The sequence below is a fragment of the Mus caroli genome, chromosome 3 (genome assembly GCF_900094665.2).
Source record: "Mus caroli chromosome 3, CAROLI_EIJ_v1.1, whole genome shotgun sequence".
Classification (NCBI taxonomy): domain Eukaryota; kingdom Metazoa; phylum Chordata; class Mammalia; order Rodentia; family Muridae; genus Mus; species Mus caroli.
Genome location: NC_034572.1, coordinates 83034108 through 83061205, shown reverse-complemented (window position 1 = coordinate 83061205; position 27098 = coordinate 83034108). Strand labels below are relative to the sequence as shown.

Genomic DNA, 27098 nt, shown 5'->3' with positions numbered 1-27098 from the left:
GGGTGATTGTGTGGGAGGGCCGGAAGTGCCACGCAGACTGGCACTGCCATAGCCGGCAGTGGATTCACCCTTCTACTCAGAGAACTCCCAATATATCAAGTGGCCAGGGAAAGTAGGGTATACCTGATGGTTACAAAATGTGGAAAGGCAGAAAAGAGAATGTGCAGCCAGGAAAAGAAAGGTGTCACCCCAAATCCAGAGAACAGGAGGCAGAAGAAAAAAAAGACCGAAGCAGCTTTTACTATATTTACATCCAACAAAACTTTGCAGAGAACAATCCTTATTGCACAGGTCAAGGCCATGGATGGGAGAGGTGTTCCCCAAGGTGGAGTGGACAAGAAGGATCAGGACTAGAAGAGGCACCAGTTCTTCCTAAGGGAAGCTTGGGACTCCTCTGGGTCCCAGTGCATGGCTCTCAAGGTGCTACAAATCTAATTCCCTTCTTTCTCACGCTCCTTGAGACTCCCATAAGTATAGGAGCTGTGGCCTCAGAATAAATAACTAAATAGAATACAACACTAAGATCGCCTTGGGCTCCTTTAGCAACGTCAGGGAAGAGACGTGGGGAATGAAATTCCTCCCTTCCACTCAGGGCAAAGGCTCAGGAGCTCTGAGTTTTTCCAGTTGTTTTTTAAAACAAAAACTTCTAAGACTACCAGGGCACTGCGGATCTGAGGAGACCCTGGAAAGGAGACCCTGGAATGGGATGGAGAAAGACGGAGTTGTGTCAACTTCCCTAGCTCTCCCCCACATCAGCATGAACAAACAGGGCAGGGTGGAGATAGGGGAATTGTGACTTTGGGTAACAGTGAGTCCCTCTTGCTGCTATTCCCACTTGGAGCCTATGGCTGAACATCCTGTTCCCAATTCCTCTGTGAAGGGAACAGGGAGTCAGGCTATGTCTAGAATCCACTCTTCCGCACCTCTCCACCCAAGGCTGGAGAGGGGAGCTTAAGGGTCCCTAGCATTCCAGAGGTGCTCCAAAACACTTTCGGCAGTCGATGGCCTTGGGAGTGGGCATCTGTGCCCGCCGCTGCCTCAGTTCCTCCTTGCCCATGCTGCTGGCCAGCTTGTTAAAGGCAGACTTGTACTTTTTGTCGAAGGCCACTAGGATAGAGGATGGAAACCGATGCATTAGGACCTCCTTTCATACCTGGTCTCAAATCCCTTATCTCCTCAGGACCTGACTGTACCCTTACCTATATCCACGTGGTCCTTGCCCAGAGCAGCCATGGTCAGGAATAAGATCTCACGGTAGATTCCCCTGTAGTAGACATGGGGGGGGGGGGGGGTCAAAGAAAGGTACAAAGGACATGTCCAAGGGTCACCTAGATGAGAGCATCCTACCTCTGTAGGTGCAGACCGGTGGGAGGGGGCCCTAGTGTCTCCAGCAGAAGCCCAACAGCTTTATGAACCTCGTTGAGTCCGAAGTGGCGCAGCACTGACTCCAGTAATGCCAAGCTAAGACATGAGGGTACTGGGCCTGGCCATACCACCCGCTGTGGGATCTGGCCTGGATGAAAAGAAGGAAGGGTCACCAGGATCACCAAACTCTTTAGGTGAGGAGCCTAGCCCATGAGCTCCTACATCAAGTACCAACTCACTGTGGACCCTCCAGAGCACATAGAGAGGTGGGCAGCTGTTGGGATCAGGGGTCAGGACATCCCACATCAGATGCACATGCACAGAAGCTGGATCAGGGGTTAGCCATGGAGATGGTCCCTGGGAGAGCTGAGATAGGAAGCAAGGTCAGAATGATGAGAGGCAGAGAACAAGAAACAGACAGACATGACTGGAGATAATAAAGGAAAAAAGGGAAAGAACTTACTTTTGCCGTTACTGTTATTTGAGACAGAGTCTCACTATGTAGCTTTGGAAGACCGGAACTCACTAAACAGACTAGGCAGGCCTTGAACTCATAGAGATCTAACGGCATGCCTCCTCTTGGGTGTTGGGATTAAAGACAAGAGCCACCATGCCCCAAGGGAAAGAAATTCTTATCTCCCAGGTCTTATGAGTAAGGACTTTGTTTCACTTTGTTATATACCTAGCACCTGAAACCTAATATGTATGCAGCAAATATTGGTGGAATAAACAGAAAAACGTAAGCCATTTTCTAGGTACTAGTCACTATATCAAGAACATGTCCTGTTAGGTCACTGCTTGTGCTATTTGACAGATTATAAAACGGAGGGTCAGAGTTGTAAGTGTGCTGACAAAATGGCCAAGCACAAGGGACTCCACAGCCTGTGCTCTGCTACACTGCCAAGGACAGAGACAAGACTAGGAGACAAGGAGCTGAGAGAAGCAGTCGGGAGACAAGGACTACGTCAGGGCACTGACCTGGCTGGGTGGGGGCCCATTACAGGAGGCCAACACCAGGCCTGGTAGAATACTAGGCAGGCGTAGCCGTTGGAAATACCACAGGAGGTTCCAGAAGATGATAGGGTGGGCAGCAGGCAGTTCAGGCAACGCCAGCACCTCGCTGCCCTCATTCTCTACCAGGGACTCCAGTTCCTTACGCAGCACCAGAGGGCTCAGGTACGCCCATGCCCCATTCTCAACTCTCTGGGAAGCACTCTGCACATAGGAGGAGAGCAGACAGAGTACATACTAAAGGCCCATAACCAGGAGCTTGCCTCTCAATACACCAGCGATGCCCCTTCTCCTCCATGCCCGTCTGCCTGGCACCCCTTTATCTCGCCCTTCAATAGATAACACATGCCCCACTTCTTCATGGTCCTCTTGCCCAGTCTTACCCCCATATGCCCATTGCAGAGCTGGGGCTGATCCAAGGCAAGGCACAACCTCCGGTCACTGAGCACAGGGCCAGGACCCCCAGGGGCAGGAGCATCTTTGCAGCCACTGGCACCAGCAAGGGAAGACTTTGGACTAGGTGCACTGCAGGGAACAGCGGGGAGCGTCAGCTCTCTCGGAGCACCATCTGCCTATCCCTCCCATAACACTTGCCCTGCTCCAGGCACCTGGGTCGAGAATCAAGAGTCTGGACACTGAGCAGGGGCACAAAGGGACAGGCGCAGAAGGGACAAGTTGTATTGAGGTTAGAGTCATCCGGTGCCCAGCCAGCCATGATTTCCTCATCGTACACCAGGGAATCACAGGCATGGCACAAGGAACAGCTAGACATCAGAATCTGTAGACAAGGAGACCCCAGGAAATGAGCCTCATTGGGTTCCAGTGCCCCAAAGCCCATGCCCTTCCCTGTCCCTTCCGTCTCAAAACTCCAGCCAGGCCTCCTTCCACCTCCCCCCCCCCCCTCTCCTGCCTTTCCAGGGAGATAAGTTGTGTGTGTTCCAGCACTACTGTGTAGACAGAGGTATGCTCACTTCCAGAGAGGGTGGCTGGAAAGCCCCAGGGGTGTCACTGAGACGCTCTGAGGAACGGCGGAGACTCAGGCTGCTGAGAGAAGACTCTGAGATATCCCACTCACTGCCCAGAGAAGCAGAGCTCTGTCATTATAAAAGAAACCACAATCAGCTAGTTCCTCTCAATCTAAATGCTGGTTCCAGTCACTCTCAGAGTCACCTTTAGGGCATTCTCCCAGTCATCGGCCCCTCCCCTCCTGGCTACCTCAGAAGCAGTGGATCCGGGGCGTTCTCGGGGCCACAGAAGGCTATCCATGGGACTTCGGCGGGCCGCAGGAGGCAGGTCAGGGGGCAACTCGGGTGGGGGGATGCGGGAAGCAGAGGCGCGGCGGGAAGGGGTGAGCAGCTGTTGGAGGCGGGCACCCAGCCCTTTTCTGGGAGTGCCCACCTCCTCCTGACATCCACTAGTTTTGGAACCCCGCCCACTTATTCCTTCTAGGGCCTCAGTGGACTGGGCACTCAGGGCGGAGCCTGAGCCCCCAGGGCTGCCTCCAGGTGCCATTTCTTCCCCTGTCAGACTCAGGTCTGAGAGGCTTCCGTCCTGCCAAGGCACAGGTGATCCGCGGGGTTCCAGGACCCCCAAGGCCTCTATCACTGCAGGTCAAAAGAGAATTGAAAGATGGAGCCTGGCACTCTTGCAGCGGCTCCATTCCTGAGTAAACACAATTCTTGCAGCCAAACATCTTGCAGCATCAGTGACCGGACAGATGGCTCAGCAGTTAAGAGCACTGTCTTTCTGAGGACCTGGGTTCAACTCCTAGCACCCACGTGGCAACTCACAAACCAACTATAACTCCAGTTCCTAGGGATCTGATGCCTCCTTCCGGCTTCCATGAGCACCAGGCACACAAGTGGTGCACAGACATACATGCAAGCAAAACACTCATTGAAAATGCAAACTATATAAAGCCACAACCTCTACAATCACAACTCACCATAACATTTGGGCAAGTTTGCCTCGGAGCCTACAGGGCCACTAACGTGGAGCTAGCCTAACAGTGGCTCTAGTCCTCTCCTCTCTAGCTGAAAAGTTGTTAGGAAAACTCAGTGAGAAGAGGAGGGAGGTCAGATGAGGGTACTCACTGTGAGCCACACCAGCCTCCACCGTGGGCTGTGCCCCACGGGCACTGCCTAGGCTACCACTCTTGACCAGGCGTCCCGTGGGTGAAGAGGGTTCCCGTAGACTTCGGCCAGCCCAAGTGGTCTGGCGCTGAAGAGGGCGCGTTGGGGAGGGGCGCTCCAGATAGGGCTCTGTAGAAAGCAGGGGAATTTGGCCGCAGACTGAAGCAGTCTCTTGGGTGGACCAGGGTTTTGGAAGGTTTCTCCCAAGTAGAACTCTACACCTCTGCTACCAAACACATGTGGTTTATCCACACACAGAAAGGCCCCTACAGTTTTCCAGTTCTCTCCCATTGAAATCTAACTACCTCATCTAGCTCTGTCTTTTAAAAAATGTTTCTTTTGATACAAAGTCTCACTATGTGTTCCAATCTGGCCTGGACCTCACTATATAGTACAAGGTATGCAACAATCAGCTATCCTGTCTTAACTCCACCAGTGCTAGGGATGCAGGTGTGAACCATCATGTCGGGAGCCAAGGCTACCTTGCCAGTCCCTACCCACCTGTCTGAGAGCTGCCCGACTTTTGCTTCTCGGCCACCTGTTGTTTCTGCTGCTGCTGCTGCTGCTGCTGCTGCTGCTGCTGTTGCTGCCTTCGGTCCTTTAAGGGCTGGCGGAACTGAGCAGCCCCCAGGACAACATTCCGGAGCTTGGCCCAGCGTAGGCGTCCACCCGGAGTACCAGATGGCCATTTGCTTTCCAGCACAGCCTGCCAATCACAGGGATGGCCAGGATGGCCTAGTGATGCCTTTGCTGCCTGTCCTGAACCCCAAGGACCACCTTTTTCTCCAGACTTGCTGTCTAGGACTGTCTGACCAGTGGCTCACCCAGAAACAAAAGCCGCGAAGAGTCATGGTCAGTAGTAATGGGGAAAAGTATATTTAGACCATTCTACTTGTTTGTTTAAGTATTTATGTACTTATTTAGGCAGGGTCTCACTAAGTAGTCCTGGCTGGACTTGAACTCAAGATAGCCTCCTGAGTGCTGGGATTAAAGTTGTGTATCATCATGCCCAGCTAGACTCTATAAACTGAATAGCTTTGAAGAAATTACCTCAACTATTTGACTATTTAGGTTTTTTTATCTGAAAAAAACAGAAGACAGTTTAGCATCATGGTTAAGAAGCTGAATTCTGAGCTGGGCGTGGTGGCGCACGCCTTAAATCCCAGTACTAGGGAGGCAGAGGCAGGCAAATTTCTGAGTTCGAGGCCAGCCTGTCTCGAAAAAAACCAAAAGAAAAAAAAAAAAAAAGAAGCTGAATTCTGGATAAAAATTTGCTTATATTTTGACTCCCTAACATGCTTATGGGCAAATTTTTTAATTCTCTAGAACCTCAATTCCTGTAATATAGAAAATGACCATTCTATGCCCTGGGGCACTGAGGAGATAAAATTATTTAAAATTTATAATTAATCTGGAACAGTATGGCATGGAGTTTAAGGTTGTTGTAAATAAGAATCAAAATAGCTAAGTCTGAAAAAACAAAAACAAACCAACAAAACCCTCTGTGCAAAGCAACAAAGAAGCACAAAGACTGACAATGGCTACAGGACCAGGTGGAATTGCAAGCCTAATCTCCAAGGAATGAGGACAGCAGCAGCTCTCAGAGTACCCTCCCCACACAGGCCGGAGTATACACTGCCATTCTACCTCTTACCCCCAGTTAAGTACCTTGTTGTAGTAACCGTAAGTGATGGTGTTGGGCACAATGCCTGCCCGTCGCATCTCTAGCATGACTCGCACAGACAGCACGGGCTGCCCATAGTGTGAGCAGAGCTGCATCAGCACGCGGTAACACACCTAGGCCAAGAGAGGCACAGGATAGAGGAGACCAAGTCTCAGCAAGCATCCTCTTCCAACCTTCCAATTCTCCCAGGACTCGCGGGCTCCCAGCAGTCTCCACTGCGCCTATGCACTTTGCGATTGTTGATGGAGAAGCTACTCAACCCTGGGCTGCCCACCCACTTTAACCGGTCTCCACCTCTCCCTTCTCACAGTCCCTCCAGTTGCATATCCTGGCTGGGATCGCAGGCGGGTATGAACACGCAGGGCGTGGGTGCCTACCTCATCAGGGAGCACCACCTTGCGGTTCTCCATTTCCCGTAACACGTGGTAGGCCGTATGCAATGCACGCACCCGGGAGGGTACAGAACGCACGTAGGCAGGCAGGCATAAGAACCACAGTCCGTAGCAGTGACCCAGCAGGCACCGGGCCCACAGCTCAGGCACAGTGGCTGACTTCTGTGCCATTCGCTGTGCAACCTTCATCTCCTAGGTGGGGGTAAGAAACACACCAAGATAAATATAATGCCGAGGCAGATCTTTTCTTATTTTGATATTTTTCTGAGATAGGGTCTTGTCATATACCCTAGGCTGAACTCAAACACTACATCTTGCATCAGCCTCCTGATTACCGGTCAGTGTGAGAAGTAACACTTTTCCTGAGAGAGGGTCTGTGTTCTAAGGAGGCAGGAGGACTGAGGCACAGCCGAAGCTACAACCCTCCCTGGAACGTCAGTAGGTCAAGCAGCCTGGCCCTGGAGCACGAGTGAACACCTTGCAAGATGTAGCCAGCTTCCATGTCCCCAGAATGCTCAGGGATGAAGATGAGGAGGAGGAGGGCAAATGACACGCTAACAGAGGCTAATGTTTGTACAGCATTTTGTTGTTGTTTGTTTGTTTTTTGAGACAGACTCACTACGTAGCTCTGGCAGTCTTGGAACTCACTCTGTAGATCAGGCTGCCTCACAGAGATCCTCCTGCCTCTGCCTCCCGAGTGCTGGGATTAAAGGCATGTGCCAACAATACCTGGTTGTTAAGTATTTTATTTTATTTTATTTTATTGTTAATGTGCCAAGCTCCCAGCAGCTTTATGGCATAAGCACCATGGTTATCCTGATCTGACCATGAAGCAACTGCCCTTGTGTCAGGTTCTCCTCCAAGGCCCACTGCCAGTTACCTGTTTGGTACGGCGAGGTGCAGGACTGCTGGGAGCACTCCGGGATGGGCCTGGCACAGGGAGGGCCCCCTGTTGTTCCTGAGGAGACTCAAATAGCTCAGCCTTTAGCTCTGGAAACCCATCATAACTGGAGGGACAGAGACCATGCAGACAGTTAGCACAGGGCTAAGCATGGGACGTTGGGGCAGGATGATAGAAGACCCTCTTACCAGTACTGAGGAGTAGACTCACTGCCCTCCAGTACGGGTGGTTCCTCTGGGGGCGTGATAAAGACAGTGAGCTCACTTCCTGATAGTTCCTCCAGCTCCACTAAGGGTGTTGGTTCAGGCTTCTCCTGCTCTGGGTGGACCTGGACAGACGGTAAGAATAACAGTTAAGAAGATGAGCAAGGAAGGGAGCCAGGGTACCCAGAAGATGGCTTTTCCCAGAGACACGCAGTCATAGGAAAGGAGTCCTAGAAATCCATCTGGAGGTGCAGAGTCAGGAATGAAAGTAAACGAACCGTGTATGGCTGCACAGGCTGTACTGTGCCTGATTCCAGCCAACACTGTCACCACTGACAACACAGTTAGTGGCCTGAGGGTAACAGAGACAAGTAGGAGGAACTCACTGGTCAGTTGGCACACACAGAGGAGATATTGCCCATTACCTTGTCAACACAAGAGTCAAAGAATTCCAGGGCTGCGTGCCGGGCGGAGCCAAAAGAGCATTCCTCGATGAACTGTGAGAACATTTGTGTGTGCAGCAGCTGAGAGTACAGCTTGTGGCTTGAGCGTTCCCGGGACTTGAGGAAACCTAGGGGGTAAGGATGGGTCAGGAACGGGGTTACTATGGTTACCACAGCTCTCTGCTCACAACCATCTCCTCCCTGCACCCAGCTCTTAGCTCTTGCCATTTAGGATCTATGGCTCTCACAGCACTCCCATAGAACAATTTAGCTCTCCACCACTATAGCTCCATGGAGTCCTTTGCATTTGTCTGTTTCTATCTACTGCTGCAGACTGGGAATTATCCAATGGGCACGTCCCTCGTCAAGCTATACTCATGGCTGCTGCTCACTACCAGGGTGACTACGTTCATGTTATGCTAAGGGATCCCAGACAGTAGGACACATTCACCCACATACCCTTATTCCCTCCAAAACCAGAGTTGTGGAGGAGGAAGGAGCAATTTACTCCTCCCAGCCCTCCCATGGAACCCTGCCCCCCCCCCACCACACCCTCCCTCTGATCCTTTTGCAAACCAAAACAGAGCCTCTTTATTTACCCTGAAGGTAAAAAAGGTTGTCAACATCTCGAGACCCCTCAGAGGGGGCCTGCGTGAGAGGACGGAGGAAGTTCCGGTAACCTTTGAGCAGACAGGCCATGAAGCGTAGGAAGGCTCCCTGGACTTCCCGTTCCAGGCGAGTCCTGCGGCCACACACAGCCTCATAGTCTGTCAGCAGGAATTCCAGGGAGGCCTCTTCCTCTGGCCCAGTGTAAGCTGGGGAACAATATGTCTGAGAGTCAAGGGTAGCAACTGAGGGGCTTGTCTCACTCTGTTTTTCACACAAATGTCTCATCTTCACCACCAGCTTCTGACAGATCTTGCACCAGGAGTGGCCAAAAATTTATGGTTGGGTACCAGTTTCAAGGCTCTCCAGTGGGATGCACAACCTCCTTGGTAAGCTCAGAAATGCTGCTTCCCCACCCCTGCTCCTAGCTTCATTTTATTCCTAACTCAGCCACTTCAGAGAAGGTCTATTGCCCCCTGGACCCTCCCTTCAAACTGCAGATTTGAGGCCAACAACAGCTTCCATCCTCCCAAGCCCACCAGCTTCTCACTCTGGTCCAGCTGCTGGTACAGATTTGTCAGTGTGGCCAGCAAAAGCTTGTATGGTCTTCGGGGCAGGGTCCTAGCAGAGAGGGGCTTCTTTTCCTCCTTTCTGAGAGAGAACATACAGAGAAAGGATGTTGGGGCTTCTACCAAAAGCTCTCTGAGCCAATAAAACCCCACACATCAGCCCTTGGATATCCATTCTCCTCTAGCCCTCAGATGGTACTTAGCCCCTTACTGGAAGAGCGTGTTGGTATCAAGATCAACACAGATGACGTCAGCAGGTGGGTCATGCAGATCGAAATAACTGGAGTGGATACCCACAATGAAGGGCACGGGGGCACTCAGCACATCCGCCAGCACTAGCGGGCACAATGGGATGTAGGGGCACTGCCAATGCAGAGGGAAGATCATCTGAAACATGAAGGAGTGAGAACCAGTGAGTATGGGGCACTGGCCTTGGGGAGGAGGGGCCTACTGAAAGAAGCCTTTGAGCTAATCTTGAAGAAAGATCCCGTGTCTGACAACTGTACCCAGGTGGAAAGACCAAAGACCCTTTCCCTACGGAAGGAGAAGGAGGAGAGTCCAGATCTGGGTGAGGGGGCACCAGAAAAGACAGTAGTTCTGGAGAAGCAGACTAGATAACGTGATACTCACTGAGACAAGGGCCTCGCACACGCTGGTGAGCAGATCTGGCCGCAGCGAGTGGACCAGCAGTTTGTGCTCTGTGAGCACAGCCAGCAGCAATGTAATAGCCAGTTCTGGGCCCAGGTTCTGCAGCAGCTGCAAAAAGCTAGCACCACTGCAGGAAGCAGAAGGATAAAGGGTCACAAGAGACTCTTTCCCAGACACTGGACACAGACCACCAGGGCTAGTCTGCAAAGATCTCGACAGCTAGAGTCATCTGAGGCCCATGTATCTCCTATTATATCTCATGTCAAAGCCTCCCCCGACCCCACCACTGAGGCACATACCTGAGGGGCAGGGGTGAGGAGACAGGTTGACAGAGGAGCAGGTTGTCATAGGGAGACATCTGGGAGAGGAGCCACAGGTCAGGATGCTCATCGCTAGTCCCTGCCAACTCCTCTCCTTCCATCCAGCCCGGCCCTAGGCTCACCTCTCACCTGCACTAGGATGCGTGGTCTCTGTGGGGACGGGAATGGGACGTTGTGAATGAAGTGGGAGATGTGCCTAGGGAGAGAGGAAAAGGGTGAGGTTGACTCTCCAATCTGTCCCCGGTCTTGTCACCCCACACAGTCTTATCACTTCTAGCCTCAAGACCCTCATTCCTCCCTGAAGCCCACCTCTTGACAGGGACCAGCTTTATACACAGGCCTTATGTGTATTAGAAAAGAGATCACTTTACCTGAAATGGAGGCACATATCTACAACACAATGAATTCCAAACCAGCCAGGGTTACATAGTGAGCCCTGCCTCAAAAGTAAGTACTCAAAAAACAAAACAAAACAAAAGTAAAAGAAAGTAAATAAATAAGTGAATGAATGAATGAATGGACGAATGAATGAACAAAATATATATCTGTTGGACATACACAGGTCTATCCGAGACCCAATTAACAAATGCAGGCTAGATTCCAGGTTCTGCTTACTGCTAGCCAGAAGTTTAAATGGACAAACTATATAACCAGGTACTGTGTCACTGTCCCTTAGGTGCTCAGTGTAGCTCCCCCAATTCCATTCTAGTGTCTCCCATTTATCCTCTCTAGTGCATTATAACCCCCCAGCGTCAGGAGAGCCATGCTCACGCTTCCAAGGGCAGACGATGGGGGCCTGAGACGGAGTAGCGGTAAAGGAAGGTGAGGAAGGCTCGGAAGGCTGGGAAGGCAGGCCAGCGGGACAGCACAGCTATGGCTCGCCGGCTGCGCACAGCTCGGCCTCCCAGCGCCCGGCCCCGTTCCACGGCACTCATCAGGCCCAGTGCCCGTGCCTGCCTCTCTGACAGCCTGGCCCTCGGGAACGCTTCATAGAACTGCAAAGCAGCACCATACACCTGGTGGGGATATAGGGATAATCAGAGGGGTCCCCTCTGCATTATGTGGACCCCTTACCACACTCCACATACCTACCTTATCACCAGCAGCGCCCGTGAGCACAAAGGTGGAGAAGACAGGTACTGGGTACTTGGTCTGGGCAGGCCAGCACTCGATAGTGGCCCCCATGGGCAGACAGAAGACAGGGACTGACTCAGGCAGCGGAAAAGCCTCATTGTCTTCCTCTGGGTAGCGGCCCAGCAGCTCTATACCCCAGCAGAATTAAGAGTACATATTAGCGCTCGCCTTTAATCCCAGCACTCGGGAGGCAGAGGCAGGCGGATTTCTGAGTTCGAGGCCAGCCTGGTCTACAAAGTGAGTTCCAGGATAGCCAGGGCTACACAGAGAAACCCTGTCTCGAAAAACCAAAAAAAAAAAAAAAAACCAGTACATATTAGAGCGAAAGGTCCATTTGATTCCAGGTAAAGAAACTCGAGTATCCCAAAGAAGGGCTAAGTGGCAAAGGGATGTAAGTTCTAGGGTCACTGAAGTTGCCAGAGGGTCAAAGGGTAGGACATAAAAAGAAGCCACTCACCTGCCTCATACACCAGTGTGTTGGCCTTGGCCAGGCCTACCTTGTAGCACAGGTACACTGCTGGGCCCCACTGTCCCCAAAAATGACAAGAGATAAGCAGACACATCACTAACAGCTATTTCTGGAGTCATCTTCTCTCTACCACCCTTCAGTTATCTTTTGTCTTCAAAGATGCTAATTCCAGTCCTCCCACCAAGTCACTTCTGATCTGGCCTGGTGTCAACGGCCTCGGCCCCCCAAACACCTTTTGTGCCGCCCCATGTCCATACCCTTATACTAGTTCTTCAGGTTTCAGCTCTCAATACCTCAGTACCACTCACCATGCCAGGGTTGAGGTTGCGGGGTAACCGGCAGTAAGTATGAGGAGTACCCTCACCCTTGCTGGGCAGAACCAGGCAGAGGTCAGTGATGCCCAGGGCATGCAGCCCTGCCCCTTCTGCTGCTCGCCGGTACATGAGGTAGGTGCGGGGGTGCCCGGGGCCTGGAGGGGCCAGATTGGCTGAGTGGCTATACGGTGTCGTGTCAAGCACTTGGAACCCAAGCTTGGGTCGTTCCTTCCCTTCATATAACACCCTGGCACAGAGGGTAGAGACATCAAGGGGTCAGAATAGAAAGAGACTTGGATCCTGCCAGATCTTCCTACCTGGTCTCCTAAACCTGCCATGCTCTCTTAGCCTTGTCAAACCCTGGTAGTATAGCCCACTACTTAGGTCTGTGCTCTAGGATCCCTTCAGTCAGTAACCATCCCTTCAACCCATATCTACCATAGCTCTCAAGAGTAAGCACTCAGAACCAACAGGCTATGCAAAGTTCCTCACCCGGGTTACTTCATTTAATATTCTGAGCCAGCCAGAGAGGAGCCACTATCCTCATTTTGCAGATGAGGAAATGTTGCTGGCCAACAAGCCGCAGCAAAGGCAGTGAGCCCATTTTCTTGACCTCTAGCCTATTCCGCTGCGGTCCCCACATTCCTCCTCTTGACCCATATCCCTACCTCTTCCAGTTCATTCAAAGGTCCCTCCCAGCTTCCTCTAGTGCCAGCATGGATAGGGGTACGTACCCCAGCTCAACGAGGGGGGGCTTGTCACGCCCCCTGCGGTAGCAGATGACTGGTTGAGTTCCACCCAGGAGCCCAGCACTGAGCTCCAAGGGGTGGCCACCTGCAGAAGTCTGAATGCATGTATAGCCCTGGGGCACCTCCTCGCCCAGTGCCCTAGCGATGACTGCCACATCTGTAATAGGTTCAGCTGGCCGGGGAGGGCGCAGGGGTCCGGTAGGCTCAGGAACCCACTTCTCTTCAGGTATAGGCGCTCCGTTTCCTGCAAGCCCAGCCACCACAAAGTAATCCACCAACCGGGGAGGCCGCTCCTCTGCCATGGCCCCCGCTTCACTCACTGCATCTGGAATGGTCAATGGAGGAAGAGATGGAGCAAGAGAGGCTAATGTTCCCATGGCAACACTAGTGGACCCCCCACCTTCTTTCTTCTTCCTAGTTCTTCTAAGGAAAGGATAAATGATCAGCCAATCATGAATTCTTCCACCTGTGACATCACCAAACTCTCATATTCCACCACAGCTCCTTAGAGACCACTAGGTCCTTCCTTCTTAGTGACATCAGCCCTTTTTCCCCAAAGAACCCAAACTCCACTCTACAACACACAACTGACATATTCCTCACCTATTCCTTTAAAGGCCTGCCTCTCCTTGCCCGCTACAATTACATCTCAGAGAACACAGTATTTTCTGTAATGGCCTGCAATGACATCATTCACTCTGGCTACCACATCACACCAACTTTTGCTTTGTCAAAGGTCTCTGCTCTTGTTCTGGTAGCAACAGCACAAGAACCTTCTGATGCAGCTAATGTTCTTAAAGCACCCATCCTTTCATTTCTAGAAGACTTCACAGATGCCTGCGAAGGCCTGCAAAACTCAAGATTTAGTTTCTGCTCATCAGATTTCAAGTATCCTTTTTTTTCTAGCTTAACTTTACCTAGTTGGCCAAGCAACCAGGACTTTCCCATCTCCAGGATCCTTAGGTGTCTGTAGTTAGGCACAAAGGGACTGTAGGAGACAGCTCCAGTCATTCCATGCCCGTGCCACCCAGCCCCAGACAGAATCGGGGCCACAACAGCCTATTGGTAACTTATCTCACCTGCCTCCATGGCCTGACCCTGGGGAGTGGAAGCCCCAAGAGTCCTGAGGTGCCCCAGGGTGCTGAAGGCGGGAAGAAGCCTGGCGGGTAGCTTGCGAGGGGCTAGAGGCTGAGAGAGTGCTTCAGAGGGGAAGGGAGGTTACTTCCTGAAATGGCTGCGAAGGGGAAGCTGTCGCTAGCTCAGCATAAGTCAGCCTATGGTGTGTGGTATCGCTGGGGGTGGGGTGGGGGATAGTACTGTTTAAGGTGCCACCACAGCATCAGACCAACGCAGACCTCCCACTAAGGGTCCTGTGCAAGGCAGGGAAGCTTTTAATGTCTCCAGGATGCACAGTCTACTTAACCTCCCGCTCTTCCTCAGAGAACTAGAGCCAAGCCGACTGTCTTCTCAACCTGGCCTCTGGACACACATGCCCCAACTCAAGCTAAATTTAGCTTGAGCTTCTCTACATCTGAGAGGTGAAGCCAGGAGTCAGCGTCAGCCTCCTGATTTAACTCCAGGACACAGCTCACTGTCTCATCCACTGCAGGCCAATAGTAGTTCTGGCTCCAAGACAGTAGGCAAAAGCCGTTAGATGAGACCCTCTATAGGCAAGTGGGTGGTCCCGGATCAACAGGACTTGTGTGTCCAGGCCTTCCCTTATCCAGCCAGGGAAGAGTCCTATAGAATGCAGCCCCTTCTCCCTTGGGGGAAAACAACGGCACTTGAGCCACTTTGGGTCCCAACGCCCACATGCCGAATGACGGGAAGTCGGGGCTAGGGCAGAGGGCGCGCCGCGGGGGAGGTGGCTGAGCAAGAGGCCGGAGGGCCGAGAGAAGCGCGCGCAGGGACTGCCGAGGACGTGACGGCAGCAGCGCCAGCAGCCGCGTGACCCAGGCGGGAAGGAGGGGTGCTCTGGCTTGAGCGCCCGCGGGAGCTCCAGGTTGTAGGATGTCGAGCACAGCTAGCTAGCTCTGGGTTGCGCCCTCCCCTCCACTTTCACTTCTCTGGGAGGGAGGAAGCGGAACCAGATGCGCAGCGTAGAACAGCTGGGGACAGTCCCTGGAGCCGCCCGCCCTCCGCCCGCCCTAACCCGCCCGCCGCCCCGCCCGGTCCGGCCCCTACCTGCCTGCCCTGGGACTCCCCAGCCGGCCCGCTGGCGGGTGGCTCTGAGGGCGGGCTGGCGGGCCGGCGGGCGGCTGGGCTGCTATCCAGCCCCGGACATGGCGCACTCCACTTAGGAGCCGCTCGCGCCCGGGCTGAAGGAAGAAGCAGCAGCCGAGGGCGCTGGGCACAGTGGAAGAAGATCTGGGCGGTCCCAGCGTCCCCGCGCGCTGCGCCACGCGGGGACTGCTGCCACACCACACCGCTAGTTCCAGCCGCGCGGTCCTCCCGGCTCCCACGTTGCTAGGTACCCCAAGCTCTTCAGCGCGCCCTGCTTTCTCCACTCATACCCGCCCCCCACCCCCCCAGGAGCCGCAGGCGCCTCCGCTATTCCCCCCCACCCACACACACACCCGGGCCTACGGCCGTGACCCTGGCTAGCGCCGGCCCAACACCCTGCCGCCTGCAGGGCGACCCCTGGTGGCTGGGAGGGCCCCCTGCAACCAAGCGGATTCCCACCACCCGGAGGAAAAAGCAAGACACTGACCCCAGATGGCCCCGAAGTCAGAGTTGGTGCTCCTGTCCTGCCCTACCGTCAGATGTGGCCACTGTGCCACAGCGAAGGCCCTGAAGATCTAGACCTGGGAAACCCAGGTGACTCCCCACTTCCACGTTTAGAACCCACTGGCCAGAGCCAGAAACTCTCAGTTCTTCTTTCGAGAAATGACAAGAACATTGAAAAAGAGGAAGAAAGGCATGAAGCCGAATAGTGGAGGTGTAGCACTCCTTTCACCATGCTGGGTGAAGTCTAACAAGCCTTCGTGGAACATGGTTGTCTCCCAAGGATATATTTCGGATAACCCAAATGGAGCAGTGAAATGGGTGAATCGGCATACAGTCCTCAGAACAGAAGATTGCTTAGGTCCCCCAAACATAAACCAAGCAAGCCAGCTAGACCTGCTTACTTCTCTTTAGAAGCATCGACACTGGGAATAGCCACCTCCAGGAGAGGTGAGGTTTTTCTAACAGAAACAACTGTGACCTAGGACCAGCCTCTCCTTACCCAGGGCTTCAGAAGAGTAACTTGTCAGGCTAGTCAGGGTGCCCCATCCCCTGATGCTGCAGCAGGCAGGGCCTTAAACAAACAAGGGCACATAAGGTGACTTCCTGCTGCCTCGGTGAAGTCTGTATTGGCTCTAGGATACGTCCAGTTTGGGACCTAAATCTGAGAATGGCGCTTCCGCACAAGCACAAAAGTTCTGAGAGGATTAACGCACACCCGTAGCCCTAGCACTAAGGAAGCCACGGAGCCAGCGGGCACGTGTGACTTCTAGGTAGTCTGCCCTATGTAAGAGAAATCCTGTCAAAAAACAAACAAACAAAAATGCAACACAAAAGGACCTATGGCGGGGCTGGTGAGATGGCTCAGTGGGTAAGAGCACCCGACTGCTCCTCCAAAGGTCCAGAGTTCAAATCCCAGCAACCACATGGTGGCTAACAACCATCTGTAATGAGATCTGGCGCCCTCTTCTGGAGTGTCTGAAGACAGCTACAGTGTACTCACATATAATAAATAAATAAATCTTTAAAAAAAAAAAAAAAAGTAAAAAGGACCTATGGCACCAAACCTCCTTAGGTCCCCAGCCATGTATCAAATAGCCAAGCACACAAAAGGTTTAATAGGATTTTTTATTAACATATAATATATTTAATAAAAAATAATATCCATTCTGGCTCTCTCTTCCATTGCAAGGGGAAGAGAAATAGGGAGGGGCTGGTAGTGCCCATCCCTTCTGGACAAGCCCTCTCTCCAAGATTTCCCTCTACACCTTGCTTTCCAACAGGCTCTGACCTCCAGACAGACGGGTTTCAAAGTTACAAGTGCTTTAGGCCCTCCCTTGAACTCCCCCAAGCCCACAAGACATAACAACATTCAGGGGCCACCTGGCCAAGCCCCTTCCCTTTCCTCAGTTTTAGGATCCTTCATTCATATTAGAAAAAGGATCTGGGGGGCAGAGAGTAGTCTCTACTGGCCAGGGGGAAGGGATGAAAAGACTGATGGGACAGGGCCATGAAGAAGGATGGCAGTGAGGTCCCCTCACTGTAGCCGATCACTACGGAATGAGTCCTCCACAGCAGGGTCGGGTAGCAGGGCACAGGGGTCACTCAGCATGGTTAGTCCTTCCAGGCCCAGTGGCTCCATGCGCAGCTCATCTTCTAGCCCCAGGCCCAGCTCCAACCCAGATGCTGACACCTCGAAGCCTGGCACTCCAGCCAGGGCTGCTGCAATCTCCTTAGAGAAACCTGGGGAAGAGTCTCCTGTGTGTACAAGAGGTGGGTAAGGATCCCAGGTCACACCTCCAGACCCCTCAAGCTCCTATCACAGCAGTGAGGCTGTCAACTCTTCCTGCCAGTCTCCACCAGCACCCACACTCCCTTACCTGTGAGTATGATATTAGGTCCTGAGCCATGGCGGGAACAGTGGGTCAAGTTCTGGTGGTTGAGGATGTGAGGGTCCTGGGGGCCACTCATTGATCCGTCACTCCCTAAAAATCCAGGACCTTCAGAAAAGGCAGGGGGATCCAGCACCAGGCTGGTTGATGGGCTCTCCATGTTGAATTGCTCCAGCTAGGGATACATAGACAGACCTTAAGGAAGTGGGCTTCAGAACAGGGTGTCCTGCCTAGCTCTGCTGATATGTCCCCTTTGCCTAGCAAGCCCCATCCACCCAGGAAGAGAGGCAAAGACAGAGGGAGGTGATAGCAAGCAGAGCCAACAGAAGCGAGCACGGGGCCCGAAGAAAGTGTGGGCACCGTACCTGCTGGGCCAGAGCATGTGCATGCCAGGAAGAGAACGGGTCAAGGCAGGAGTCATCAAAGAGCAAGCTGAGCAGAAACAGAGGGGCAGGAGTAGGGGTCAAACACAGGAAGACAGGAGCCCCAAGCTGGCAGTGCTATGTTACCTAGAGGAAAAAGAGGTCCACCCATATCTCCCAATTCAGCATACCAGTGACCACTCAAGTACCTGACCCACCCTCAGCCCACCCCCACCCCCCCATTTCAGAACCATGAGTTTGCATACTCACATTCCCCAAGCTGAAGTCATTTATTGGGCGGTGGTAAGGCTGTTGCCCATGTCCACTGGACCCAGGTGGGCACAGTGCCCCATAATGTGCCTGCCTGCCTGGAGGCTGTCCACCTGAGGGCTGCACTAAGCAGGCCTGAGAGGGCAACTGCTGTAGAGACTTTGGGGTGGGTGGATGGGTGGGTATAACTAGACTTGGGGGACTATATGGGTATGGGGGCAATCGCTGGTCAGTAGGCAATTTGCTGGTATCCAAGGGAACGCCCTGAAAAGGGAGAAAATTTATTCTTTAGTGTGATCCCCCAAAAGAACTCTTAGAGTTCCCCACCTTGTAAGCTGCACCTGTCCTCAATACAAACCTAACAATGCTCCAAGCCATGTGTGCTGGTGCGGCTCCTGTAACCTCAGCACTCTGGAGGCAAGGACACTGCCTTTGCTTGTCTCCCCACTCTCCCCCAAACCAACACCACCTAGGCTTCCACGCACATCTCTGGGGTTGGTGGAAATTACACAAAATGCCTATTAAAATGTAGGTGCTCAGTGAGGCTAAGCCCAGCAAGGTTAATCTAAAACCCATTCCATAAGTGACTGTTCCTAAACCCTGGTACCTGACTATCAGTAATTGGTTACTTGTGACAGCTCACTAGAGACTGACTGTTAATGCCACAGTGTGGATGATCACTGCTGTTCTGAAGCCCTGAAGGGGCTTCACAGACCAGAGGGAAGGAGAGGAAGAAGTAGAGGAGATGTGGAGGGCGAAGTGCCCTCCCTGGCATGTCTTCCCTACAGGAGACGGTACAGATGGAACACAGAACATACATCCAGGAAACAGCCATGGAGTAGGGCAGAGGATGGCAGAGAGGAGGAAAAGAGTAAGGTGAAGGAAGAACAGGAGAAAGATTGTAAAACTTTAGCACGGAGCCAAGTCTGAAAAGAAAAAAGAAAAAAAAGCTAGGCAAGGCAGCTCATGCCTTTAGTCCAAGTTCTTAGGAGGCAGATGCAGCAAGGATAAGATGTTCCAGGTCAGCCTCAACTATATCCTGAGTTCAAGGCCAGATGAACTACATGAGACACCATCTCCACCATTTGCGTAAATGTTGGGAAATTACTTTCAGTTCAGGCACCAAGTTTTTCATTTATACAGAGTGAAAGGACTGAGCTCTGTGGTCTGAGACTCTCGGGCTCTATGAGTTCCACTGAAGAAGGGGAAATAGGAGAGGGATGAGCCAGAACAGAAGTGATGGGGGATGAGCGGAACTGGCAAAGGAAGGATAAGAACAAAGAAAGGCCAATGGATAAGCTACACTGGCGCCTGTGCTATGCCCGATGCTGAATACTCAGTGTATGTTACTGCATCCGATGTTCACAAAACCATAAAACTGCTGAGGCTCAGAGAAGCTCAATAACGTGAACAAAGCCAAGTATCAAGAGGCAGAACTATGATGTGAAACCAAAAGGTGTAATGGCAGAGCTTGTACTCTTAAGCAAAGAAAGGAAAGAGAGATACAAGATGGGTTGGGATAGGACAGAGGAATGGAAGGGGATGGATGAGACAGGGGCAGGCACGGGAAGGAGAAGGGAGACATATGTAGGGAAGGTGGCCACGCATACCTGAGTGATGGAAGACAAGGTGGGTGACATTGTTGGCGAAAACTGTTTGGGCAGCTGCTGTTGGGACCTTCTGGCGTCGGCTGGGCCCGCAGGCAAGCTCAGGGGGCTGAGGGGCACACGACGGTGGCGGGGAGAGGCCCCAGGAGTAGAAGCTGGGTAAGGGGGAGCACTCAGGACAGGAGATGAAGTGGACGAAGAGGAAGAGGAGGAGGAAAGGGCTGGGGCACTAAGTGACGGATGGCCCAGGGAGGTGGTGGGCAGTGCATGGTGGGCCAAGGAGGAGGCAGGCAGTGATGGGTGACTATGGGAGCCCTGGAGCTGGGGTTGAGGACTGCTTAGGGAAGCCTGGAGGTTGGGATTGCTTAGGGAGGACTGCAGGGATGGGTGGCTAAGAGGTGAGTGAAGTCCTGCAGACACAGACAAAAAACCAGAGATGCCAACATTACCGATGGGAACTCAAACCCCTTTCCGACCAGAATGGGTAGCAGTGACCAGACTATGGCGACAAAGGTCCTCCCTACTCTGTCCCTGACCATGAGATCGGCACTACTCATTTGGGGGTTATTGTCCATCTTTTTTTCTAGGAAAAGCCACACCTACTCATTCTTGCTTGGTAAGAATTACAATGAGGAGATATGAGGTGCAGGGTCTGTGGGCAGTCACAGGATCCCAGGCACCATTCTAGCCTCTCAATACTTGTGGTCACATGACCAGGACAAGGTAGCCACTCACCTGGTACATCATAGCTGGGGCCCAAGCCCAGACCTCCACTGATGCCCAAATGGGTCATAGTATGGGTCAAATTGGTGGTACTGTTGCCCCCACTCAGGCTGGGATAGACTGTCTCCTCAGGGTCCAGGGGTGTGGGCAGTGGAGGAGGGAAGTGTAGGTTGGTGAGGTCAGGTAGGGAGCCTCCTGTGTTCATGGCAGGTGGGAGGACAGGCACATTAGCAGGCTGGTCAGGAGATGGAAAGATGCTAGGGAAGACAGAAAAAGAAAGAAGACAGGTAAAGAGAAAGTGGTCAGAGAAGAGCAGAAATCAGTCTTTCTATCGGCTTCCTTTCTCCCCTCCATCTCACTCCAGCTTTACAGTGCTGCTTACTTGATTCCAGGGACTTCACAGGATCGAGGTCGAGAGGAAGATGAGGACAGCTGAGAAGAGAAGGAAGGGGGTTAGAAACGAGGACAGATCTCAGTGGGAGCTCTGGAAGGGCTGTCTCAGGGAAGGAGGAGAGCAGAGAGATAGGAGGACACCCACCCGGCAGCCCATACCTACCTTCTTAGCATCCCAAGGTTTCAGCAGGTGCTTGTCATCTACAACGTTCTCCTCAATAGCAGGGACTTGAAAGAGAAAGCCTGGTGAGGGCAAAGCTGGAGAAGAATCCACGAAGGCAGGACAAGAAGCAAAGGCAGCCAAGACTATTCCCTGACCCAATACAAAGTCCCAGACATCTGGCATTCGTTTACCCACAGCTGGTAAGGAACACATACCTTTAGCATCCATCTCACCATCCAGAAAACCTGCATGGGATACAACAGGGGTGGCTGCAGTGCCTACTTATTTGTCTGCTTCAGTAAAAAGCTCCACAGTTACTCCCTGGGGCCACCTACCTCCTCCTCGGCGGCTGGGCAGGACACTGGGAGGTGTGGGGCCTGGATAAGTGTCTTGGGGGTTAGGGTTCATCACACTTGTGTGAAGAGCAGAGTCAGAGCTTGTCCTGTTGGAGGAGCAGAAATGAGTAGCAGTAATAGTCTTCCAGATACCAAAACACTGCCTGGCAGTGGGATATTCAAACTGGTCTAGAAAAGGGGATGAAGTAGAGTAGGGCCCCCAGACAGTACAGGGAAGAGATGTGGACTAAGGAAGTCAAGGGCCATCACCTGTTAAGTGCAGACGGCAGTCTAAACAACTGCCCCTTCTCAGCTGGGAGGTTGCCCCAGGGCATCATCCTAGGATAGAAAAGTTATGAAGAGGAAGAAGGCGCTGGCAATGGATGAGAAAGGCATGGGGGTGGGAAAACGTATGGCAGCCAGGGCGGATACGGAAAGGCCTTGGTACCCAGTATCATGCCTCTTTCTGGTCTTCTGATGCCCTTGATCCATAAGCCTCCCACCCCTGCTCAATCTAAGAGATCTGGATACAGAAACTCCTCTCTGCCAAGACAAGCTGAATGGAAATGCTGAAGCCTAACAAGTTTTCTGGATACAAATATTGGAGCTGAGATGGAGAAAGGAGGGGCTCAAAGACCTGACATGGTTACAGCATTACACCTGGCATCCACTACTGTGAAAAAGGAGCCATTTTCACCTGCCACCCTGCCACTCTCCCCTCCCCGCCCCCTACACACACCCCAGCTTGGCTACAATTCCATTGGTTCTGCTAGCTGGATTAGGAGGCTTGGCCACTCATGTCAACATGGCCAAGACTGGACTCTGACCACCTACCCTGCTGCCCCACCCTCCCAGCTTGGCCCTTACAAGAGGAGGTACTTTGATACCTTAGCCTAGTACCTAGCCCACCTCAGCCCCTCTAGAACATGTCAGAGACTGAATGGGTGAGAAATTCTACCTGCTCTGGACTCACCTTCGCCAGCCAGACTCTGGGGGAGGAGATAAGTAGGCAGGGCTATAGGGAGAACTGTCAATGTAGATAGCTATAGTTAAGGAAAAAAGTAGAGAGAACAGATGACAGAATAAGGGAGACAGCTTGTGGCAATACAAGTAAGTCACATATAGTGGCTCACTGCTGTAATCTCAACATAGTGAGATGTTGTGTCTCTACACACACACACACACACACACACACACAAATACAAGAACAGAAGGAAAGAAGAAGGACGAGAAACCAGGGTTACATCTCAATGAAGGCCATCTAATTTGTCAGGCCCTGGACCACAAAAATAAGCAAACAATAAAACGGAATAAATGCAGGCATGGTGGTCTACACTTGTGATCCCAGTACTTAGGAGGCTGTGCCAAGGACGTCACCAAAAGTCTGAACCCTACCTCATTTTTCTGTCAAGTTTCAGAAAATTCCAGACTGCAGGATTAAACCATCTCAAAACAAAAACAAAACAAAACAAACAACAAAGAAAACTAGGCCTGGCACACCTCTTTAATCTTAGCACTCAGGAAGCAGAGGAGGGTATCTACCTAGTCTACATAGGCCAGCCTGGACAAGCTCCAGGACAACCAGGACTACATAGAGAGATGCTCAGAAAGTCAAGTAAATAAGTAAACAAACAAACAAATAAACAAACAAATAAATAGGGGGGAAAATCAGGCCAAGCATAGTAGAGGTGGAACAACCTAAGCAAATGCCTGAGTAGGGTAAGGGACACAAACATGGTAGATTCTCTAGGAATGAAAGTTCACAACAGAATGAGAAAAGGGACTGAATCTCCTTCCCAGGTGACAGGGAGCCCTGCTTTACAATCAAGTGAGCAAAAGTAAGGCCAGCCAGGACCAGCACTGAGGAAGGCACAGCCACAGAAACACCAGCTGCCCATCACAACAGTCTGTGCTGACACACAGGTTGTAGTGACTTTTCACGACTGGGTAAAAGAACTGGAGAAAGATGAACTCGAGCATATAAGGAGAAAGCGCCTTCCCTCCGTGAGTCTCTAAACAGCCCCTTCCTATTCCTTTGCCCTTAAATCACTCTTGAAGGATATGTGGCGGGGGTATCGGCGGAGTGGGGACACCATTCTGCGGGCATCTCGTTGTACCCTTTCCACCAACCCATGGTGCCGAGTGCTCCGAGATGAATCCAAAGGTGAGTGAAGGGGGCTCTGCCAAAAGGACAGGTGAATCAGCAGGGGAAGCAGCCTGAGAGCTTGCACTCCTCCTTGGCTGGTGTCCACTCACCTGGAACTCAGCCAGGCCACAGCCAATCTGGTTAACATTGGGCAGAGAACCACCATAATGGGAGCTCCTTGTATAAGCCAGTCGCAGTTTTTGGGCCTGTAACTGAGATAAAAGAGAGAAACAGGTATGTCAAGGAAGGTTTTAAGTACTGTTCCCTTTGGCCACCTCTGCCACCAGAATGCACTGCTATTTTCTAAGATATCTGCCAGTACAAAGGCAGTGATGGGGAAAAGCAAGACCCGTACAAACAACCCGCCCCAGCCCCTCTGTGGCTTCCTAATCAATGAGCTCCTACTGCCTGAAAAGCCCCGATGGCCAAGGCCTGTCTCTGGGGAATCCCCACGGAGGCAAGTCACAGATAGAGGGTGGCCTAGTCAGCACTTTCTGCCTTCACTTCCAGACGTGTCCAAGATTAATTAGAAGATGAGAAGACAGGAGTCGATAACAAAGTTTCGTTATTGCCAGTTTCTTTCCTTCACACTCTGAAGACCATACGTTTCTGGGATCTGCTTCTTTCCCAGCTTTAGAACAAGGCTGCACATAGTCTGCACATCGCAAACTATAAAGCCCCAAAAGTGATGATGACGGTTCTGCTAAAAGAAAGGTAACCAACCCAAGTATTCTTCTACTGGATGCTAAGAAGACTGAACTGGTAGAAGAGGGAGAGGGCACAGTAGCCTATTCCAAATTTGGGCAGGGCCATCTCCTGCCAGTTCGTAGAGATGTCTGCTAAGGAAGTGAGACAAAAGAACCCTCCGTTGGCCATAGTGTTAGCCTCTCTCTATGTCACATGGACCTCTGTATGAGACATATGTAACTACTGCCAAGGCTCAGATACTGCTCGCAGCCAAACAGAGCTGGGATAACGGCACGGGAAGGAGGAAAGTACTCAAGGAAGGGTAAACTCTGACGCTCAGAACTGATCAGAACCAGTCTTCTACTCCAGATCAGCTCGGTAATGCCAGTGGGTAGTGATGCTGATCTCTGGGCTTAATGAATAGACTCCAAGTCCTCAGTGGTCTATGCCACCATGGCCATCTCTGCCTCTAGCACACCCTCCCAGTCAGCCAGGTAGCAAGACAAGCCTTTCATGCCAACCTCAAGATCCTTGTATATCTAGGCTCTGGCCATGTATGGTCACTACGTTTCATCATGCTGCAGAGAAGTTAATCAGCAAAAGAAAACTAGGTAGGAAAGCACTACTAAAGCACCACACAGACAGAAGGCCCAGCCTCTCGTTCCTCACGTGCACACACTCGCTCTGGTCCACAGTACAGAGCCTCAAGCTCTCCACTGGAAATAAACCTCTCCCCTCTTCTTAACTCTACCCCCACCATAATCAAAAGCTCTTAAAGGGAGCAGTCAATAGTTCATAATCCTCATGGTGGTTAAGAGTAGGTTATAAACACACACACACACACACACACCAGATTTGCATCTCTATTTATCTATCTTGAACTCTCATAAACTAGAGCATGTAGTCTCTAGAAAATCAAAGGGGAAACACACACAGGACTCAAAGAGTAGAGGGAGATACACATAAAATACAGTCAGTCAGTCATATATAGAACTAAAGAACTTTGAAATATGGTATTTATGCTCCATCATCTCCCCTTAGTTTCCTTCAAGCTCTTTATTATGAAAGATACTGCAATATCCCTCACCTGCTGTTTTAAAAATAATTGTGTTCCTAAGTTGGGGCTGCTTACCTGCAAACTCTTGAGTGTTCACCCTAATTCCCTCACAACCTGTCCTGGGAAGCAAGAAACCAAGGCAGGGGTCAGGGGTGTGCTTCCAAAAACAACTTGTCAGAGGCCCGAAACTTCTTTGTGTAACTTCTTAGGAAGGAGTATTTCCCACACATACAGGACTCTAGAAAGCATTCCAGACACTGACCCACAGGTAGCACCACCTGCCTAGAGAGTTCAGCACATCCTCACTCAAAGGACAGGGTGATCCTTTAGCCCAATTCGGCGATTCAAAGCTCTACCTTTCCTCACAGGCGCCCAGAGCCACACACCAAGACCCATACTGTAAGCAATGGTCTTCACCTTGACTCAAGTCAGGAAACCACACGAAATATTTGAAAAAGGAAGCAAAGGGAAGGGACACAGGAGGGGACTTCCTGTCCCAATATACCCAGCACAGCCCGATCAAACCACTCGAGGGGCCCTTTCCCCTTGGAACCTAGTTGTCCCATAAGAGCACAGGCACTGTGATCACAGATTCAGAAAGGGTCAGATTAGGGATAAGCAAACTATGCTCCCAACACATAATTCAAGATTGAGGATGCTTCAGTGGAGTACCTGAAAGGACTCGCCTGGATCGGATAGACAAGGACCATTCCCCTGCCGATGGACTTCGGCGGCCCATCTCCTCCTGCGACCCCTGTTTCATATGTAAATAACTCCAACCCAGTCTTTACTACTCCCACAACCTCTCCGGTGTGTTCACCTCTTCCCGGCAAAATTCATCTAACTGACCCTGGGCCCTCACCCCACGCCACCCAGACGGCGGCGCCCGCTGTCCCAGCAGTGTTCCGCCTCCTGCCCTGCGGCTCCCGCCCCCGCCCCGCCTCTCCGCTCCGAGACCCGCTCCTCAGTGATCGGGCTCCCAGGCGTGACCCCTTACCCGTGTGGAGCCGATGTCCATCATCACCTCCTCGAAGGCCGCCGTCTCCTCGGCCTGACGCTGCTTCTGCAGCGCGATCTTCTCACTAAACTTGCGTGGATTGGACGCTGAGGCTGTGGCGGAACCCGGCCCGTTCGCCCCTGACGTCGCCATCTTACCCCCGCGTCCGTCCCCGCCACCTTCCCAGTTCCAGCCACGGCCTCCGCCGCGGGCTGGGCCCGGCTCCTTCAGCCTTAGCAGCAGCCGCCGCCGCCTCCGCGAGCCCAGCGGCTCGGCACCAGCCTACTCCTGACTCCGGACGCACCGCCTTCTGGGACTTGTAGTTTGTTTACGGGCTTCCTCTACGCCCTCACACACGCAGGGAGGGCAGGAAGCGGACATCACTTCCCAGCAGTCCTGTGACCCCGGGAGGCAGGCACGCACACCATCCCTCACCTACTCTCGGCGCACAGCAAGCCGGGAAAGGTAGTTCTACAACAGTTCCGAGCCTACGAACGGGAAAGGGAGAGGGATTCCCCAAGGAAGACGAAGAAAAAACGAGGAAGGGAAGGGGTGGAGACAGAAAGGAAGAAGGAAGAGACAAAAGAGAAATTTGGTCATCCTCAGGAAAGGTGAGAAGTGGGGTGAGTGAAAACAAGGATCTTAAATCAACTGTACACATCTGAGATTCATATCCTCTACGACTGGCCACCACACATACACACACACACACACACACACACACACACACACACACACACACACACACACACNACACACACACACACACACACACACACACACACACACACACACGCACACA

General features: G+C 52.1%; 2 protein-coding genes across 7 annotated transcripts; both read right to left on the bottom strand.

The window, feature by feature from the left end:
• Positions 1-216: 216 nt before the first annotated feature.
• Positions 217-15718, bottom strand: Dennd4b (DENN domain containing 4B). 3 transcript variants are annotated; one of them, XM_029475425.1, is made up of 28 exons: positions 15651-15718; positions 12926-13265; positions 12186-12438; positions 11866-11935; positions 11367-11536; positions 11046-11290; positions 10404-10470; positions 10254-10312; positions 9937-10081; positions 9518-9693; positions 9288-9388; positions 8731-8946; positions 8114-8259; positions 7674-7813; positions 7465-7591; positions 6570-6776; positions 6177-6305; positions 5010-5214; positions 4470-4637; positions 3592-3980; positions 3348-3470; positions 2985-3154; positions 2760-2901; positions 2344-2580; positions 1605-1731; positions 1348-1513; positions 1200-1264; positions 217-1107 (listed from the first exon to the last, which is right to left on the bottom strand). In XM_029475425.1, exons 2-28 carry the CDS (start codon positions 13240-13242, stop codon positions 962-964), a joined length of 4506 nt encoding a protein of 1501 aa, XP_029331285.1. In that variant the 5' UTR covers positions 13243-13265; positions 15651-15718; the 3' UTR covers positions 217-961. The 3 variants fall into 3 exon arrangements, with proteins under 3 accessions (XP_029331285.1, XP_029331284.1, XP_021014322.1); XM_029475424.1 differs by lacking the exon at positions 15651-15718 and adding an exon at positions 15125-15451; XM_021158663.2 differs by lacking the exon at positions 15651-15718 and adding an exon at positions 14020-15026.
• Positions 15719-16773: 1055 nt separating this feature from the next.
• Crtc2 (CREB regulated transcription coactivator 2) lies at positions 16774-27004 on the bottom strand. 4 transcript variants are annotated; one of them, XR_003836244.1, is made up of 15 exons: positions 26297-26588; positions 23666-23767; positions 23473-23589; positions 22383-22444; positions 21680-21748; positions 21410-21516; positions 21290-21319; positions 21075-21154; positions 20901-20950; positions 20531-20775; positions 19799-20205; positions 18189-18452; positions 17922-17988; positions 17545-17731; positions 16779-17422 (listed from the first exon to the last, which is right to left on the bottom strand). XR_003836244.1 is itself a non-coding variant. In XM_021158622.2 (14 exons), the coding sequence occupies exons 1-14, from the start codon at positions 26447-26449 to the stop codon at positions 17202-17204; spliced, it is 2079 nt and encodes a 692-aa protein (XP_021014281.1). In that variant the 5' UTR covers positions 26450-27004; the 3' UTR covers positions 16774-17201. The 4 variants fall into 4 exon arrangements, 3 of the variants coding, with proteins under 3 accessions (XP_021014281.1, XP_021014280.1, XP_029331369.1); XM_021158622.2 differs by lacking the exon at positions 17922-17988 and having other exon boundaries at positions 16774-17422; positions 21075-21139; positions 26297-27004; XM_021158621.1 differs by lacking the exon at positions 17922-17988 and having other exon boundaries at positions 16801-17422.
• Positions 27005-27098: the final 94 nt, after the last annotated feature.